The sequence below is a fragment of the Callorhinus ursinus genome, unplaced genomic scaffold (assembly GCF_003265705.2).
Source record: "Callorhinus ursinus isolate GAN/ISIS: 27379988/994484 unplaced genomic scaffold, GSC_fseal_2.0 scaffold57, whole genome shotgun sequence".
In the NCBI taxonomy this organism is placed as follows: domain Eukaryota; kingdom Metazoa; phylum Chordata; class Mammalia; order Carnivora; family Otariidae; genus Callorhinus; species Callorhinus ursinus.
Window position 1 is genome coordinate 5,740,989 of NW_027397119.1, and position 18,726 is coordinate 5,759,714.

At 40.5% G+C, this 18,726-nt stretch overlaps 1 protein-coding gene across 8 annotated transcripts in view; it reads left to right on the top strand.

Annotated features, from left to right (window-relative positions):
- The window catches only part of PPP1R12B (protein phosphatase 1 regulatory subunit 12B), a 209,323-nt gene that overhangs the window by 39,057 nt on the left and 151,540 nt on the right, over positions 1-18,726 (top strand). For all 8 annotated transcript variants that reach the window (XR_012375832.1, XR_012375833.1, XM_073884588.1 and 5 more), the window contains exon 2: positions 16,114-16,244. Coding sequence is in view for 6 of the 8 variants with exons in the window: in XM_073884588.1 (XP_073740689.1) it covers positions 16,114-16,244 (131 nt within the window). In the remaining 2 variants the exon portion in view is untranslated. The remainder of the gene's footprint in view (positions 1-16,113; positions 16,245-18,726) is intronic.

Sequence of the window (18,726 nt, forward strand, 5' to 3'; positions counted from 1 at the left end):
TGAGAATTCTCAGCCAGTGCATCTCACACACACACACACACACACACACACACAGAATTCTCAGCCAGTGCATCACACACACACACACACACACACACACACACACACACACACACACACACCTACACCCCAGAAAGCAAAAACAGAAACCCAAGGGAAGACCAGTTATGATGTCATTTCCACAGCAACCAGCTGGGGTTTTACAAATGTGACAAAGTAGAAAATGAAGTTTCTACTTCATGTTATGTCATGTTAGTGTCACCTGGTAGGCTGTGATCGGAGTCCTCACTGGACCCTCTTCATGGTTGTTAATAGCATTTGGCTGATTTTTATGACATTAAACTACCTTTCAGGAAATGTTCACTAGTTACTTTGAAGTCCCCTCCCCTTCTAACCTGTTCTTCCAAAACAGCTTTGATTTTTAAGAGGTAGTATGCCAAGTATACTGGTTAGCCCGGGATTACCAGACACAAGGAATCTTCTGTGAGAGGGAATGTTGTGTCTGGCACAGAATCAACTGGGCACAGTATCATAGCTTGCCTGGCAGAGGTCTAAACAGAGTGGCAGAACACCACTGGCAGGCTGAGAGTGGGAAGGGTGGTGCTTTGGGTTGCTCAAGTAACTCTGTTTGAGTGAAGATCCTAACTGGCTGAGAAAACATACCTCTTTCAGTGGCCTTGGTGAAGCCTTTTGATTATTATTTCCTTAAGAATTTAAGGGCAGGATCAGAAAAGGGCTCCTATTTCGTTAACTCCTTACCTCTTGACATATGCAGTGTTTGTTGGTGGAAATTTCAAGTTTCACCGTTTAGTTCCCTCCTTCACCCACTACCAAACACAGATTATTTTGTATACATTGAGGTGGGAGATGGACTTTTTTATCACTAAAAGCTAGTATTGTGATTTTCACTGTGTGGATTCTGAGATGTCTGCTGCCAGCTAACCGTGCCAGGACAAACTGGTTGCTTACTGGGTATGCGTCGGGATGAATATTTACATGATTGATTATGCTAAAAATAGGATATTTGAAATTATTTTCATATTTATAGTTACATGTTTGTCATATAACTAGGAGATTTCTATCCTAGTTACACTTAATGTAGTAGGTTCTGTTCTATATTGTTAATAATACCATTAAGCAAATATATACTGAATGCTTTCTGTGTGTTCAGCACTATTCTGGGCCCTGGGGATACAATTAGTAAGTCATACTCTGCATAGACGGAGTTCATAGTCTGGTTGGTAAGTTGACAAAGGTAAGTACAGTAGAATGCAATGCACTGTAATAGGCCCTCAGGAACACAGGTGGTGGTGACTGACTCTGCTAGGATGAGAAGGACCGTCAAGGCAGACTTTATAGAGGAGGTAATGTTTAAACTAAGTCTTTGAGACCACAGAGAAGCTCTGAGCAGGGAAGTATGGTCCAGGCTTAGGAGATGGCATGTATAAATGTGTAGAGACATATGAAAGTATGGTATGTCGGAGAATTGTTCTGGGAATGGTGGGTGACAGCGAGTAGCAATATGTGTGAGTGGTCACACTGCCAGTCACATACTTAACATGTACACATAGTAAGTCATGTAGTCCTCATAAGACACTCTAAGAAAACTATTATTGTTATTCCCATTTTAAAGATGAGGTAACCGAGGCAGAGAGAAGTTAAGTAACTTACCTATGGTCTTAGAGCTGTTCAGTTTCACAGCTAGCATTTGAACTCACATTTTTTGGCCAGTGCTCTAAACTGGGTGTTGGCAAACTATAGCCCACAAGCCAGATTCAGCCCACTGCCTGGTTTTGTACAGTCTACAAGCTAAAAATGGTTTTTGCATTTTTAATTAGTTGCAAAAAGCAAAAGAAGAATAATATTCTGTGACATGTGAGACTTATATGAAATTCAAATTTCAGTATCCATAAAATTTTCTTGAAACACAGCTACACTCATTGGTTTGTGATGGCTGCTTTCACACTACGGTTGGCAGAGTTGAGTATTTGCAAGAGACTGTATGACCTGCAAAGCCTAAAATACTTACTCTCTGACTTATAGACAAAGTTTGTCGACCTTTGCTCTAAAACAATTCCCTAGATTGTCTCATAGTATATTTTGTTTGCTAAAATAACAAAGAGCGTGTGTTAATAGCAATAGTTGGATTTATGTACTACTTATCTTTTTAAAAATCTATTTTCATATTTGCTATCTCATGTGTCCTCACATCAACCCTGAATAAAAGGAAGGTTAAGTTTGTTGCTTTCTATCTTACAGCTAGGAAACCTAGTTGTGGGAAGATTGGGATGGGCTGTGACACTGAAGTTAGACTCTCTTGCCTGTACAGTGTCTTATAATATCCCGCACTCTGTTCTGAAATTTGCCCTCTACCTCTGTCCTAGATACACAGTTGCTCAGAGCTTGGGCTCAGGGCCACTCCGTAAATGAGACAGTTGAGATAGATTGAAAGAGCAAGGTAACACACACTCTTTCCTTAACCTTCAGCACCTCTGCAACAGTGTCTGAAATTCTCTTCTTGGCAAGGTTCGACTTATTCTGAGCACACTGCCCGTGAAGTGCTCCAGGAGGCTTGTATTTGATTTCAGATAAGTAAGCACTTACCATCAAAGGAGACAGGGGCATTTCTCATTCTCGTTTCCATAAAGGATGCCATTGCATTGGTGGGCTATGTGGAAAGTCTTTGACTTAACAGTAAATTTTGAGTCTTTTTTTTTTTTTTTTTTTAGGTTTTCACTTGTCCATTATTCTGCCTTTGGAGCTTGAGGTTTCTGCTTTTTTGCTGTTCCTGATCTTTTCTGAGCTTAGGAATGCTGCCTCTTAAATAAAGGAACTTTCCTGGTTACCTCGGCACCACCACCAAGCTAGTCAGGGAGAGTGAAGTCTAACTCTTATGTGTGACCTCAAGGGATGTTTGTGTTATCTATTGCTTTTTATTTTTTTTAAAGATTTTATTTATTTATTTGAGAGAGAGAATGAGAGAGAGAGAGAGAGAGCACATGAGAGGAGGGAGGGTTAGAGGGAGAAACAGACTCCCTGCTGAACAGGGAGCCCGATGCGGGACATGATCCTGGAACTCCAGGATCATGACCTGAGCCGAAGGCAGTTGCTTAACCAACTGAGCCACCCAGGCACCCTATTGCTTTTTATTATTCATCGCATTCTCCTACCTCTAGGACATAGGAGTCTGAGGGTTGAACTATAGGCCATGTTTCTTACATTATTGAGCTTGATGCCTTCAGGAAAAAATAAGTTATTCAGATTTTCAAAGTCTTAACCACCAGAGTCTTCTCTTTCAGCCCAAGTAGTGAATTGATTTTATTAGCAAGATTGATTATACCCAGATTTGGTCTGTTAAGGTGCGTCAGAAACAAGATGGTACCTTAAGAGAGGTCAACTATGTTTCCACTGATAGCCAGTATTTTCTTAGCCACTGACAGTGCTGAGGTCAGAGCAATGTAGAAAAACATTTCTCTGTCCCAGGGGTCAGATGCCTCAGGGATGCTGAAATGCCTAGAGCGATGAATAACACAAGTGTGTATATTTGTCGAAACTCACTAAATGTGTACTGACGATCTCTGCTTTTCACTATATGTAAATTTTACTTCAAAAGAAAAATAATACTCTAAACAAGTGTTGAACTCTTGCTAATATGCATGTGACATGTTTGGGGAAATTATTATGAATATCTGAAATGAGATGAATGAAGGGATGGACATGTGATTAAGTATAGCACAGTGTTAATGGTGGACTACAGGCCATGTGAAGGTAAATGGGTATTCACTGTGAAATTCTTTCAACTTTTCTATGTTTGAACATTTTCATAATAAAATATTTGGAGAAAATGCCTAAAAAGGATAGGCAGGTAATATAACTTAATAAAGTAGGCTAAGTATAAAACAGTAGAGGATGGTGGGACATGGGGCATCAGGTACTCATGCTCTGCCTAGAGAAGACAACTGCCACTCAACTCTAATTGTTACTTTGCATTGCCAGATATTCTAATTTTTAAAAAATCTCAAATGTGGAATTTTTTAATGTGAAAAATCTTTATTTTTAAAATGCCACATGGGCCAAAGAAAAGGCTTTTAATTTACCATTTTTCTATCCCAAAGATTTTAATTTTAGAGGAAAAATTGGAGGTGTCCGCTTGAATTGTAAAGTCACCATTGTTACCACTAACATGTGACTTTGAAGAGACCTCAGTGGTAGCGGAGACCTTCTGCCATAACCTCAATTCCCCTGCTCTGTGGGCTGCTGTACGATAATGCTTTGCCAGGGCCGTGCTGCCGTATTCATGACACTGACCCAACCGGGGCTTTGCTGTGGGGCTGGGAACAGCTGTGAGATTGGGCTGGTTGGCTTCAATTTCCCTGGGCTCACTTTAGGATTATTTAATAGGGAAAGGGCAGTGAGTAGTACATGCTAGCTTGCTGCTCAGATGTAGTTCCTGGATATAAGTCACTTAGGCTTGAACAGAAATTAGCACTAGGTAGGAATCAGCAACAGAAAAGACTTCTAAGACTTCCTTATATTCCCTGTTCTGGCTACGTGATGGTGGTGTCACAGGCTACCAAGTGTCCTAAGCTCTTAACAGTCTCTGTGTTATCCTTTTTCACCGTGGGCATTCTAATCAGCTATGCTGTCCCTTCTACCTCAGGGATGCTTCTCAAATCCATCCCCTCCTCCATGCCTCCACTGCCAGGACCTTACTTGAAGACCTCATCCTCTCTAGCTTTGATTATAGTTTTCTCAGTGGTTGTCTCTGTTGTGAATTTTTCCTGCCAGCAGTTCAATCTTCATATTCCCACTATAGTTACTGTTCTTAAGATACAATTCTGGTAATGTCACTCCCTGGTTTAAAAGGCTCAGTACCTCCCTGTTGCCTTCAGGATGAAGGTTAAACTCTCTATCATGAGATACAGGGACCTTCATTGCTGCCAACCTATCCTACCAGCCTCTCTTCCTTCCATTTTCCATTAACCTGTAGGGTAAAATTCAGATTCTTCAGTATGGCAAATGAAGCCCTGTTCAGATTTTCATGTGTGCTCCCATCCCCATCTGAGTACAAAATGCCAAACTTCTCACCATTCCAAAAGACTTTCTTTTTTTTTTTTTTCCTTTCTCCAGACCTTTGTATTACTCTTCCCTTTGCTTCTGATGTTCTTTATCTCTGCTTTTTATTTTATTTTATTTTATTTTATTTTATTTTATTTTATTTTATGTTATGTTATGTTATTTTCATCCCTGCTTTTTAAACTGGCTAACTCCTTCTCTTTTATAACTCAAGTGAATAATATCCATTCTGCAAAGTATTCCCTGTTACCCCCAAATTTAGTGACTTCTTACTCTGTATTATAATACTTTGTACATATCACTCATTTTATATTAGAGTATGATTTCTGTTACATGTATCATTTACATATCTCTTTCTACCACAAAATAGTAAAGTCTTATTCATTTTTGATTCCTGCATCTTCTCCTAAGGATTATGTCTGGCAGAGTATAGGCCTCAGTAAATGTTTGTTACATGAATAAATGGAAAGACACTTTACAGTCAAGGAACGTATTACTAAGATAAATTCTTAACCTGTTCTTTGGTAATGTGAGTCAGTGTCAGATCCGGTACTTAAATCTGTGTTCTCAGATTTTCTGCCTGTGCTAACAATAGACTTGATGGTCCCCTCTGTAGCCAGGGACTGTTAGGGCAAAACCCAGCATGCAGCCCCTGAACTTCCTTTGCCAGCTGAAGAAGAGTCATTCTTCCACTCCTGGCTCACTGTTTTCCCTTTCCTCTGATCCTTCTAATTTACTTCCTTGTCTTTTAACAAAACCTGACTGTGGTCTGTTGGCATCTACTAGAACTTACAGAGAGTTTATGCTATATTTATATTTATTTTAAGTATATATTTTTTGCCCTTTCTGGTGTGGAAAGGAGTGTTCTTGCTATCTCTTAGAGATGAGGGCGGTGGGGGTGGGGAGCAGTAATAGTAATAATAATACTAGCAGCAGCCAACATGTGGCATTTAACTATATGCTGTACATTAAGTATTTTTATGTACATTAGCTCATTTGTAACCCCATGAAGAAGGTACCATAATTGGTGTGATGATTTTATAGATGAGGAAACTGGAACATACAGAGATAACTTGTTTTAAGAACACAAATTTAGTTGACTTGGGATTTGAACCCAGAAGTCTATTCCATAGTCTGCACTCTTAACCAGTACACTGTTCTGGGTGGGGGTGCTTTCTTTACCACAGAGGACCCTGCATGTGGGGAGACATGCCAGTAAGTGATTGGGACTCACATATGACTAGCTTTGCCCGTGTAAAACTCTTGATGAAAATGTGCTTGGAAAAGAGTAACCTCTTATTTTAATATCTCCTTTTAGGGATGAAATTTGCTGTACTGATTTATACTTTCTGAGAAGTCAGTCTTCCTGTAATTTTTTTGCGGCTTTTACTCCTTACCCAACTCAGACCCAGAAGTGCCTGCCCTCTTTTCCCAAGGCTTACTTGACAGCTGTGGATCATCGCCCATGCTGTAGCTTTCAGGCCGTACTCTCGCGGCTTATGAAACACTTGTTTATGGGCACGATGTGATCTGGAGTGAAATAGAAAAATCCCTCTCCCAGGACAGCAATTTACTCTACATGCCAAGTTGGCAGCACAGTAGACCTTGGGGGGCTGTGGTTAAGATAGGTAGCCAAGATATGAGGGAGGTTTCTAATCCAGACTCATGCTAATAAACAGAGTGGTAACCAAAGCACTTTAATGGGATCTTTGTGTTTTGCATGTAGTCTAGCCAGGAGTGACCAACTCAGATCAACCAATTGGGTACATTCCTCATATGAAATTATTGGAGAGTTAGACTAATATCAGTTTACCCTATATATGCTAAAGCAAAGTTATTTTTAGGAAGATAGTATCAGGTATTAAAAATGTTCCATGGGCCAAGTGGTGTCTGGAGACTGGCCCATGAACTCTATTTTGGATACCTCTAAATTGGTAGGTAGAAAACACTTAGGTACTTCTGCAACTGAATATGTGACCTTAAATAAGTCATTTAACTTTCCCGGGACTAGTTTCTCTGTAACATGAAAAGTCCTAGTGTTTTATTTTTTTATTTAAAAAAATTTTTTTTGTGTTTTTTTTCTTTTTTTTTTTTTAAAGATTTTATTTGAGAGAGAGAATGAGAGAGAGAGAGAGCATGAGAGGGGGGAGGGTCAGAGGGAGAAGCAGACTCCCTGTTTAGCAGGGAGCCCGATGTGGGACTCGATCCCGGGACTCCAGGATCATGACCTGAGCCGAAGGCAGTCGCTCAACCAACTGAGCCACCCGGGCACCCAGTCCTAGTGTTTATTGTGTTAGCTACCATGTTCTTTCCTTCTTTTACATTTTTGTTGTAACATGCTTTTTCCAAGGAACCTCTTTGGATCAAGTCTTTAAAGGTGAATCATCCCATTAGTGTGCCTCAGCTCTTATGTGCAGAGTTTGTAAGAAAATAACTTCAAGAAGGGGTTTCTTATTTATATACAAGTGTCCGAGTGACTCAGCTGTGTACACTCTTGATCTGAGAGAAACTCATGCTTGGGATTTTTATCATTATTAGTAGGCCTCGTTTATTGTTCCTCAAAATCAGGATTATCATTGAATCATGAAACAGAGATTTGGACACTGGAACTATAAAAGTTCTGTTTGAAGAATAACCATGGGCTTTAAAAAGATGGGCCCTTTATTCTTTCTTCTCAACTTTCTAAAAACCTGCCTTGATCTAACAAGAGGTAGGTCAAATGTATATAGCCTTGTATGGCACAAAATTTGCCAAAGTCATACCTTAAGACAACTTAATGGGCTTTTCTTCATTTAAGGGGATAAATGCATGGGGAATGGAGAAGGTTGAAGGAAACATTATTTGAAGGGTAAGGGCTCGGGGCATTTAGAGGAGGCCTTAGTAGAATTCAAAATGAACATATTTTTTTTTTTTAAAGATTTTGTTTATTTGACAGAGAGAGACACAGTGAGAGAGGGAACCACAAGCAGGGGGAGTGGGAGAGGGAGAAGCAGGCTTCCCGCTGAGCAGGGAGCCCGATGCGGGGCTCGATCCCAGGACCCTGAGATCATGACCTGAGCCGAAGGCAGTCGCTTAACCAACTGAGCCACCCAGGCGCCCCCAAAATGAACATATTTTTGATATTAAATATTGTCAACCCTTAGTATGATACTTGCTCTTAACTGAAGGAAGGTGTTTTCTGTTCCCAAATTGTAAACGTTTATAGTCTTGCAGGTAATATGCCAGTTTACTGAGAACAAAATCTTAGTCAGTATGACACTCCATGGGAAATTCTTTACTTCTGCTGTTTCTCTTGGCTATCTCTCCCGAAAGGCTACAACAAGGTTGTTGTAGGTCGGGAGTTGTCCAGAGCCTGTCTGACCACTGAGTACATAATCAGATATAGTTCTCACCATCTGGGAGCCAAACTGTCTATGCCAGTGGGGTTGTGAGTTTTTTACACAGGGCTGACAGTCGCTGGAGTCATCTGTCACGTTGGAGCAGAATGCTATTATGATTTTCACTTGAGTAGTAGTTATACTATATCATGATTGGAACAGAGAGACAGGTACTTGGAAGGACTGACTCAAGCGTTGGATCAGTCAGTCTTAACTACTGGTATGTTAAAGCCTTCTCATAGTGATGATCTGCTGATGGTTGATGTTTCCAAATTTACTGACTCCTTTATCACCTTTAATTTGCTGGCATAAATTCTTGTTCTGTGCTGAGGCTACCTCATTGGAGCAGGGGGACTTGGAGCTTTGAAATGTTGGGTTTCACAGCAAACTCCTCAGTCAGTCCTGCCACCCTAGTTTCAGTTTCGGTCTTCAGCCAGAGTTCTTCCAGCAAAATACCTAGTGGGAGAACCATGGGCAGGTCTTTCAAGGCATTTGCTATTAGGGCTAACTACTAGAAAAAAAACCTTCAAAAACTTTCTGTTAAATGTAGTTGTGTTTTAAAAAGTGGTATAATTAATGTTTTAACCATTTTTCATCTGGCAAAGAAAGGATGACTCACTGCTGTGATTTTCATTAATACCAAGGGATAAGGATGTGGCAGACTCTTCAGGTTCTGATTTCCTGTTTTCTGCCAATTGTGTTTTCCTATGGCTTCAATAATAAATTACCATAAACATGGTGGCTTAAAACAACAGAAATTTATTATTGCACAAGTTAGAATGTATTATCTGGAGGCTAGAAGCCTGAAATGCAGGTGTTGATAAGGCCGCACTCTGGTAATGTCACTCCCTGGTTTAAAAGGCTCAGTACCTCCCTGTTGCCTTCAGGATGAAGGTTAAACTCTATCATGAGATACAGGGACCTTCATTGCTGCCAACCTAGACTCACTCCAGAGTCTTTGGGTGATTCTAGATATCTGAGAATCAACTGAATGTACAGAAAATGTGACTTTCTATGCATTTGGGCATTTATTCTTCCACTTAACAAGTATCTGTTGAGGGCCTCTTGTGTGCCAGGTGCTGCTGTAGGTGTTTTCTAGGTCTGTCATTAGCCTTTGTGGAATTTATAGTCTAGCTTTGCTAGGGATGACTTTTGAGATGTTCATATAGGTGATTCAGGAATGTGGGGTTTGGCTGATTAATGTTTTTGTGAAAGAAATTATGCTCTTTGTCTTATCTCCAAGCATTTAGGGTTTCCAGCATAAAGTTGAAATTATGTAATTTGGGAGATTATATAAATTTTGAATTATATACCTTATATGTAAATTATTATTATTATTGAATTATATAAATTTTGGGAGGCTAAAGGACAAAATAGTGAAATGGATGGAATGGGGATATATTACAGACATCATCATCTCCCAACACGTTGGTCAGCATGATTTGTTGAAATCAAAAGTGTGAGCTGAAAAGTCCAAACTCACAGCTGGTATGCAGCATAAAGCCCAGCTTCTAGGTGTCATCTGCCCTGGCATCTCGAGCTGGGTTTTGTGGGGAAGAGAGTTGTTCTGGGGCAAAGGCAGGTAGTTTTAGCAGTATTCTGAGACACGAGAGCAAGGTCAGCTCTTGGAGCCAGCAGCACTTGGTGGTGGTGACAGTTGCAGGCTATTTTGGGAATGGAGGAGGCTTTGTTTTGTAAGGCTTTCTCTGCACTCCCAGATTTAACTCTGGCACCGATCAACCATCAGCCACTTTTGTCTTTGATATAGAGAGAGCAATATTAGGTACAGTAGAGAGATCATAGTTCCCTTTTATCATTTTATTGGTATAATCAAGTCTCTTTCCTTGGAGATAGCTTATCATTGCCAAGGAAATGTGACATGCTGATTTTAGGAAGTTTTAAATTATTATGTGGCAATTTTCCTAATATCTCTCTGGACCAATAATTAAATAATATCTCCTTTTGTTAAGGAGCTTAGGAGAAGTTGTTATTTTAGCAATGTTCTGTGTATCCTCAGGAATGAAACATAGAAGGAAATGACATAAGCCACAGCAGAAGGAATAGGATTAAATGCAAAGAATATTCCCATTGATGTCATGAGTAACATCAGAAACTTCTTTAGCATCCTTTGCCTATTCAAGGAAAGGAAAGACTCATCTATCTGAAAGGTTCATGATCGCTCTATGTAGAGGCATCATGTTGGGAGTCCATGCCCCTGGACAAGGTTTTATAGATGTACGAATCTGCTCATCCACCATGCTTCAGTCGTGAATGAGTCAGCAGCACAGCTGCAAATGGAGTGGGCAGAAGGGCATCTAAATTTAGTCATTATTCACTGGAGAAGGTTTTCAGTGACTATTTGTCTCGCCTTCATGGCTTTAGTCATATTCCTTCTTCTGGAGATAGAAACAAAAAGAATGGAGAATGGTCACTCCAAGATATTTCATGAGCACAACTCTGTGGATTGTCTCCGAGGATGATTCTTTTTCAGCTTAACAATGGTACATACTATTTTATTCACATAGCTCCTCAATTTAGGAACCTGCAGAATCCTGGACACTAGAAAGGGAATTTTTTGAAGTCAGACTTAATAAAAAGCTCTAAAATCTTTATAGTTCAAAGACTTTTTTTTTTAACCAAACTGCCTTCCTCCTATAAGATCCTGGAGGTGAGGGAGGGCAGTGATGGGTGAAGAGTTAGTACAATTTGTGCTCTTTCCTGGGGAAGCTGCTATTTGTTGAACTGGTGGCTTTAAAACAACAACAATGCCAGGGTTTAGCTCCTTTAATCCTCACAAAATCCTATGAGGTAGGTCGTATTCTCATGCTATAGATGAGTGCACTGAGGGTGCCTGGACAGCTCGTTGGAAGTGTCTGCCTTCCACTCAGGTCATGATCTCAGGATCCTGGGATCAAGCCCTACAACGGGGTCCCTGCTCAGTAGGAAGTTTTCTTCTCCCTCTCTCTCTGTGATCGCTCTTGTTCTTTCTCAAATAAAATCTTAAAAATAAATTTAGGGGCGCCTGGGTGGCTCAGTGGGTTAAGCGTCTGCCTTCAACTCAGGTCATGATCCCAGGGTCCTGGGATCGAGTCCCGCATTGGGCTCCCCGCTCAGAGGGGAGTCTGCTTCTCCTTCTTCCTCTGCCTCTTCCCCTGGCTTATGCTCGCACTCTCTCTCCCAAATAAATAAATGAAATCTTAAAAAAAAAAAAGGAATAAGTTCACTGATCCTCAGGTTACATACTTCATTCCAGGTTATACATATTGGCAGAGCTGGTATGCAGTCCCGGGTTTGTCTGACTTCAAAGCTGATTTTTTTTGTTTTTTGTTTTTTTAAGATTTTATTTATTTATTTGACAGAGAGACATCGAGAGAGGGAACACAGCAGGGGGAGTGGGAGAAGGAGAAGCAGGCTTCCCACTGAGCAGGGAGCCCGATGCGGGGCTCGATCCCAGCGGAAGGCAGACGCTTAACAACTGAGCCACCCAGGCGCCCCCAAAGCTGATGTTTTTAACAATATAGTGTCCTTCACTTTGTGGACGGTATGGGGAATAATTTAACTGTTGACCTACTTTATTTTCTTTGAGATGATTCTTTGGAGACTGATGATCTGCCAAAGTACATTGCAGATTAGGCTAGTTTTTTGTTCTCAAACATCCTCACAATGTCTAAAAATACTGAAAATACTGTATCAAGAATTTGAGATTCATAGACAAAAATATAAAACTGAAAAGGGAAAGAACTGAAGTGGTGATAGGGTGAAGGAGATTAAGAAAAGGAAGGGAGAGAAGTAAGAGAGATGGAAAGAGAAGTTTTCTCCTGTTTGATACCTGGACTCACTGGGCTTATTTTAGGCTCTCTGGGATTTGGCTGCTCTCATCTTCAAAGGACAAAGAATGATTTTGAAAACCTTGGCTTCCAAAAGTCTGGTGGTGGCCTGGCCATTGGAGCTAAAGTTTTTAGACTGTTGAGCCAAAGAAATTTTGTAACCGAGCAGGAAGCAGTTGGCCCAGCTGCTTAACGCAGGTTAAGATGGCACATTTCATCTTCATGATACAGGAGTTTATTATTACATGGGCAAAGCATTTTCTTCTCCTTAGACTTTAGTACCTTCTTAAAAAGTATTCCCTTCCATCATTTCACTAAAAGGTCTTTATTAACAATTTTTAGCAAGGTACTCTGCAATGAGTTGGCCAAATCTTACCTATGGGGATTGCACACTGGCAGACATGCAATATATCTGAAATTTAGTGATAATAATGGTTATGAAATATTTTACATGGTAAAGAAATAAAGAGTAAATGAGGAATGCTTATAGAAATTGGTAAACCTAAGAGAACATCGTAGTAGAAGAAATGTAATTTTTGGAGCTGCTTGTTGAAAAAGAGACCATTATGAATTTTGGCTGTAAGAATCATCTGGCTTCCAAAGGTCAAGTTAGAGGAATATATTATATTGCATCAAATCAAATCTAGGCTGATATGTTAGCTAATCTCAGTAATTGTAAAAAGAGTTTCAAATGGTTTGAGAAAAATGAACAAAGATGCTTTTTGTAACCAGAGTTACCTAATTAAATTTTCATCCAAATTGAGTCAGTCTTTGTTCATGCATGCCCTTGCTTCTAGGCAGAATTGACGTGAGGTTTATCTCTGGAGGAAGTTCCTCTAAGTTCTCTGAGTAATAGATGTACTCCTTAAGCCATATATATATATAAATTTGGAAAAGGGAAGAATATTTTAATAGCCTATACAGACAGTTGTGGATACTCTTCTTGAATATTATACTAAAAGTCCAACAAGTAAGAGTTTCTTAAATATTAGTTGCAGTGCAGAATCTGAAACATGTCAGTGGATTTTTCTTACTTTGTGACATCAAAATTGAGTGGTCTGACTTATACTTTGAATGAATCTTTTACCCATGCATGATTATCTATACCATGTATTTCATTAGGACTTGGAAAATAAGGGTTCATTGAGTTATGCAGATTTTTCTAAATGTTAATGCATTTACTTATACATTTGTGGATAGTCCCACTGATCTCATCAGAAAAGTGTTAAGAAGCTGTCAAGTTCACTGTAGTGGTATGTTTCCCAAAATTCCGAGTTCTTTTGGATGGCCAAATTTTGTCACTGGCAACAAATGCTAGTTATTTTCTTTGAAGTGACAGACTCAGCTTGGTCATTTTCAAGTCTTTTTTTTTTTTTTTTAAGATTTTATTTATTTTTTTTTATTGGAAAAATGAGGGGGAGAGACAATGAAAAGGGAGAGGGTCGGAGGGAGAAGCAGACTCCCTGCTGAGCAGGGAGCCTGATGCAGGAGCCTGATGCAGGACTTGATCCCGGGACTCCAGGATCATGATCTGAGCTGAAGGCAGTCGCTTAACCAACTGAGCCACCCAGGCGCCCCATTTTCAAGTCTTAAACCATAATTTGCATGTCAGTTCTTTTGAGTAAAAATAGCATTCCATGAAAAAGTGCCTAGTTCATCTCACAATAGATGGCACAAGTGCTTTTTTCTTGGAGATAACCGTCATACTTTGGGATACAGCGGAAGTGCTTTATGTATACCTCCTATGTCACACATAATATTTAAAAGACTTATAACCAAGGATTGAGATTTAGTAAAATTAATAATATTTTACTGCTTCAACAAGGTCATTTTTAAATTTTTTAAAGATTTTTATGGGACACCTGGGTGGCTCAGTTGGTTAAGCTTGTGCCTTCAGCTCAGGTCATGATCCCAGGGTCCTGAGATCGAGCCCCGCATCAGACTTCTTGCTCAGCAGGGAGCCTGCTTCTCCCTCTGCCTGTGCTCCCCCTGCTTGTGCTCACTCGCGCGCTCTCTGTGTCTCTCACAAAGATTTCGTTTATTTATTTGAGAGGGAGAGAGAGAGAGAGAGTAAGTGAGATAGAGAGAGAGCAAGTGAGAAAGAGAGAGAGCAGGAGCAGGGGGGAGGGGCAGAGGGAGAGGGAGAAGCAGACTTCCCGCTGAGTAGGGAGCCCGATGCGGGGCTCCAACCCAGGACCCTTGAGATCATGACCTGAGCCAAAGGCAGACACTTAACTGACTGAGCCACCCAGGCACCCCCATCAAGGTCATTCTTAAATAAAACTGTTTTGTTTTGTTTTTTAAAGATTTTTATGTATTTGTTTATTTGCAAGACACAGCAAGAGAGGGAACACAAGCAGGGGGAGTGGGAGAGAGAAGCAGGCTTTCCTCTGAGCAGGGAGCCCAATGTGGGGCTCGATCCCAGGACCCTGGGATTATGACCTGAGCCGAAGGCAGACGCTTAACCGACTGAGCCACCCAGGCGCCCCTGTTTTGTTTTGTTTTAAACTGCGAGTACGTGGTAGGGAAGAATACAGTGAGTACTGGTTATCCTTTGAGGCTACTGCCTTGATTCGTATTAAGGCACTGGTAGTTTTATCCATAATACCTTATGTATCCTTAGTGCAAATGTCAACACAGTGAAAAGGGCAAATAATGTCTTAATATTGTTAGAGAAAATCATTTTGATCTGAAAATAGCTTCTCAGCTGAAGTTTTAATTCCCACCACACACACCCCCAGGCCCCAAGGAAGGGATTTAAAGACAAGTTTTTTTTTTTCAAAAAGGAGTCTCATTTGTTTCTAGGTCCTGAATTATTCCAACTGCTTTAGAACAATCAAAGCCTTGATAATGATTGCCCTTATCAATGTGGGCATTTTACCTCCTTTTTATTCTATAGATAAGTTAAGACAGCCTTTTGGTCTGCAGATCTCATTGCTATTTGTTACTGTTTCTTTTAGGCTTATGGTAAGCCTAAAGTTTCTATTTAAAGAGCTCCTCTGCTTTCTCCTAATTGTTGCTGTGAGATGGGCAGTTAAGGATCCCTAACCACCCAAACTACAAACATACTTTGCCGTATTGTTTGGAGCCATTCAGAAAACACATGAATAGAAAGTACATTTCTTCAGTTTGAAATGATCACCTCATCCTTTCTCACCAAAGCAGGGATTGTTTGACAACCCTAGAATCTTCAACTGTAGCTTCCCACTGAGAAAATTGCATTTGATTCTGTGTGATTGTTTTCTTTTGAAATTCATAAGCAAATTAGTGGTTTCTAGCATGTCCTCTTTTATATTATGATGATGAAACAGCTCACCCATTTATAGTACTTTAGAAATCACTTTCACAATTAATCCTAATAGTACTATAAATAAAATTAAGTATCATTATACCTATCTCACAGCTGAGATTTGTTTTAAAAAACTTAATTATTTATTAGAGAGTGCATGCAAGTACGTGTATGTGTACACATGAGTGAGGGGAAAGGGAGAGAGAGAATCTCCACCAGACTCCCCACTGAGCACAGAGCCTGATGCAGGGTTCGATCCCATAAGCTAGAGACTATGACCTGAGCCAAAACCAAGAGTTGGACACTCAACCACTGAGCCACCCAGGTGCCCCCACAGCTGAGATATTGAGACATACAGACAATTCAGGGGTTTGCATAAAATCACAAAGCTTAGAAGTCATTCTCTGGACACTTTATCAGTATGCAAGAAATAGAAATTAACGTATCATTACAACTGTTGTATTGTCAATGCCCAGAGAGTGTCTGGCACATAGTAGAACTCAGTAAGTACTTGTCCAGTGAATGATTGGACTTTTCTTTTCAGGCCTGTATTGATGAAAATTTGGACATGGTGAAGTTTCTGGTGGAGAACAGAGCCAATGTAAACCAGCAGGACAACGAGGGCTGGACACCCCTTCATGCAGCAGCTTCCTGTGGTTATCTCAACATAGCAGAGTGAGTCTCTGTATGGGTTTGGATTATTTGTAGGAATAGGCTTCATTTCTCTTCTGCTCTTAAAAATTTGAATTCATAAATAGTTATAATTTCTATTACAAATTATAAAAGCAGGAGTTTGAATCATTTTTAAGGAATAATTGATACTGTTTTTATATACCTGCTAAATCCACAATTTTTTTTAAGGAGTTATTTATTTATTTTAGAGAGAGAAAGAAAGACAGCACAAGTCATGGGAGGGACAGAAGGAGGGAATCTTCAGGCAGACTCCCCGCTGAGCGCAGAGCCCTACATGGGGCTCCATCTCATGACCCATGAGATCATGACCAGACCTAAAACCAAGAGTCAGGTGCTTAACCAGCTGAGCCACCTAGGTGCCCCAAATCCACAGCTTTTTAGTTGAAATTTTTTGTTTGCTTCTATTCTCAGGTAATTCATATTTGTTTGGATATTTAGAGGTAGCTTCTGTTGTACTCTCTGGGTCACTTTTTGAGCACCTCTAACAATGTGTGGGCAGGCCTAAAGATTTTTTTCTGGACTTCTTTGTAAACTTGTTTTATTGTTTAAGAAAAAAAATCAGTGCTTAGTACAAATGAAGGTGGAGAAGGCCTGGCATACTGATCACAATACCCATATAGTTAATAGCAGAAGAATGAGCCTAAACATGGAGCAAAGGAAGGGTAGGGATTGGCATGTATTCTCCACATTAGTTGAATGGGTATGTTTATTAAGACACATAAGTAGCTCCTGACCTCCATCACAACTAGTTGCCCCTGCCTTGGGCAGAGAATCCTGGCCACATCATGTCTGGTATATAAGAGGTACTAAATACATGTTGAATGAAGGAATGAAGGTTATTTTTATTTATTTATTTTTTTAAAGATTTTTATTTATTTATTTAACAGAAATAGCACAAGTAGGCAGAGCGGCAGACAGAGGTAGAGGGAGAAGCAGGCTCTCCGCCAAGCAGGGAGTCTGATACAGGGCTCGATCCCAGGACCCTGGGATCATGACCTGAGCCAAAGGCAGCCGCTTAACCAACTGAGCCACCCAGGCACCCCAGGTTATTTTTATTTTTATATTACTTATTTACTTATTTTGGAAATTTAATTTTTTTTAAGATTTCACTTATTTTGAGAGAGAGAGTGCACATGCAAGTAGGGGGAGGGGCAGAGGCAGAGGTAGAGAGAATCTCAAGCAGACCCCATACTGAGCATGGAGCCCGATGTGGGGCTCAGTCTCATGACACTGAGATCATGACCTGAGCTGAAATCAAGTTCTGGCCACTTAACCAGCTGAACCATGCAGTATTTTTAAGTAATCTCTATGTCCATCGTGGGGTTTAATCTCACAACCCAGAGATCAAGAGTCACATGCTCCACCAATTGAGCTAGCTGGGCACCCTTGAAGGTTATTTATTTATTTTTTTAAGGTTTATTTATTTTCGAGAGAAAGAGAGCGCGCATGTGCATGTGAGTTCGGGGAGGGACAGAGGGAGAGAATCTCAAGCGGATTTGCTGAGTTGCAGCAGAGCCTATTGGGGCAGGGGGAGGTTTGATCTCATGAGCCTGAGATCATGACCTGAGCAGAAATCAAGAGTCAGACACTTAACCAACTGAGCCAGCCAGGCACCTCTGAAGGTTTGTTTGTTTGTTTGTTTTTTAATATTTTATTTATTTATTTAATTGACAGAGAGAGAGAGAGAGACAGTGAGAGAGGGGACACAAGCAGGGGGAGTGGGAGAGGGAGAAGTAGGCTTCCCGCGGAGCAGAGAGCCCGATGTGGGGCTCGATCCCAGGACCCTGGGATCATGACCTGAGCCGAAGGCAGTCGCTTAACCAACTGAGCCACCCAGGTACCCCGGTTTGTTTGTTTGTTTGTTTTTTAAATAGGAAGGAGGGCTTAGCAGTTGAAATATCTTTAAAATGAGACAATCGAGTGTATTCTAGATGAGAGTAGATTTAGGTTGATAAGGTAAATTCACTGAATCAAATCATGATATTCTGTGATCCTTTGAAAATCAGATGCTTGTTTTAAGGCCCCTTTCCATATAATTAGAGCTCTATTACATTTCTCTTATCTAGCAAGCAGCAGGGAGGATTATGTTGGCAGCTGTGTGAGGCCTGGGAATGGCTTCCTACACAATCTGATTTGCCCAGGTTTCCTGGGGGAGAGCCTGTGTCTCTTTTGCTTTTGAGCCAGAGATGCTCAGTGGGAGAAGTTAAACAAAGGGAGACTCCGACCAGAGAAGCGCTATGCAGCAGCGCTGGTGTTTGACTGGGCTGCTTGTTCTAAAAAGTGGACAACGGGATTGGCCCCAAAGCCAACAGAAACGAACAATGCAGTTTTCTTTAGTCTCAGTCCTTCTCCATGTTCTAATTTAGTAAAAATCAGTCACGTTTTCAACCCTCAGACTGCCCTCTTTTTAGAATCTCCTAGGAAAGGCTCTGATTCTCAGCCTCACCACTAATGCCAACATTCT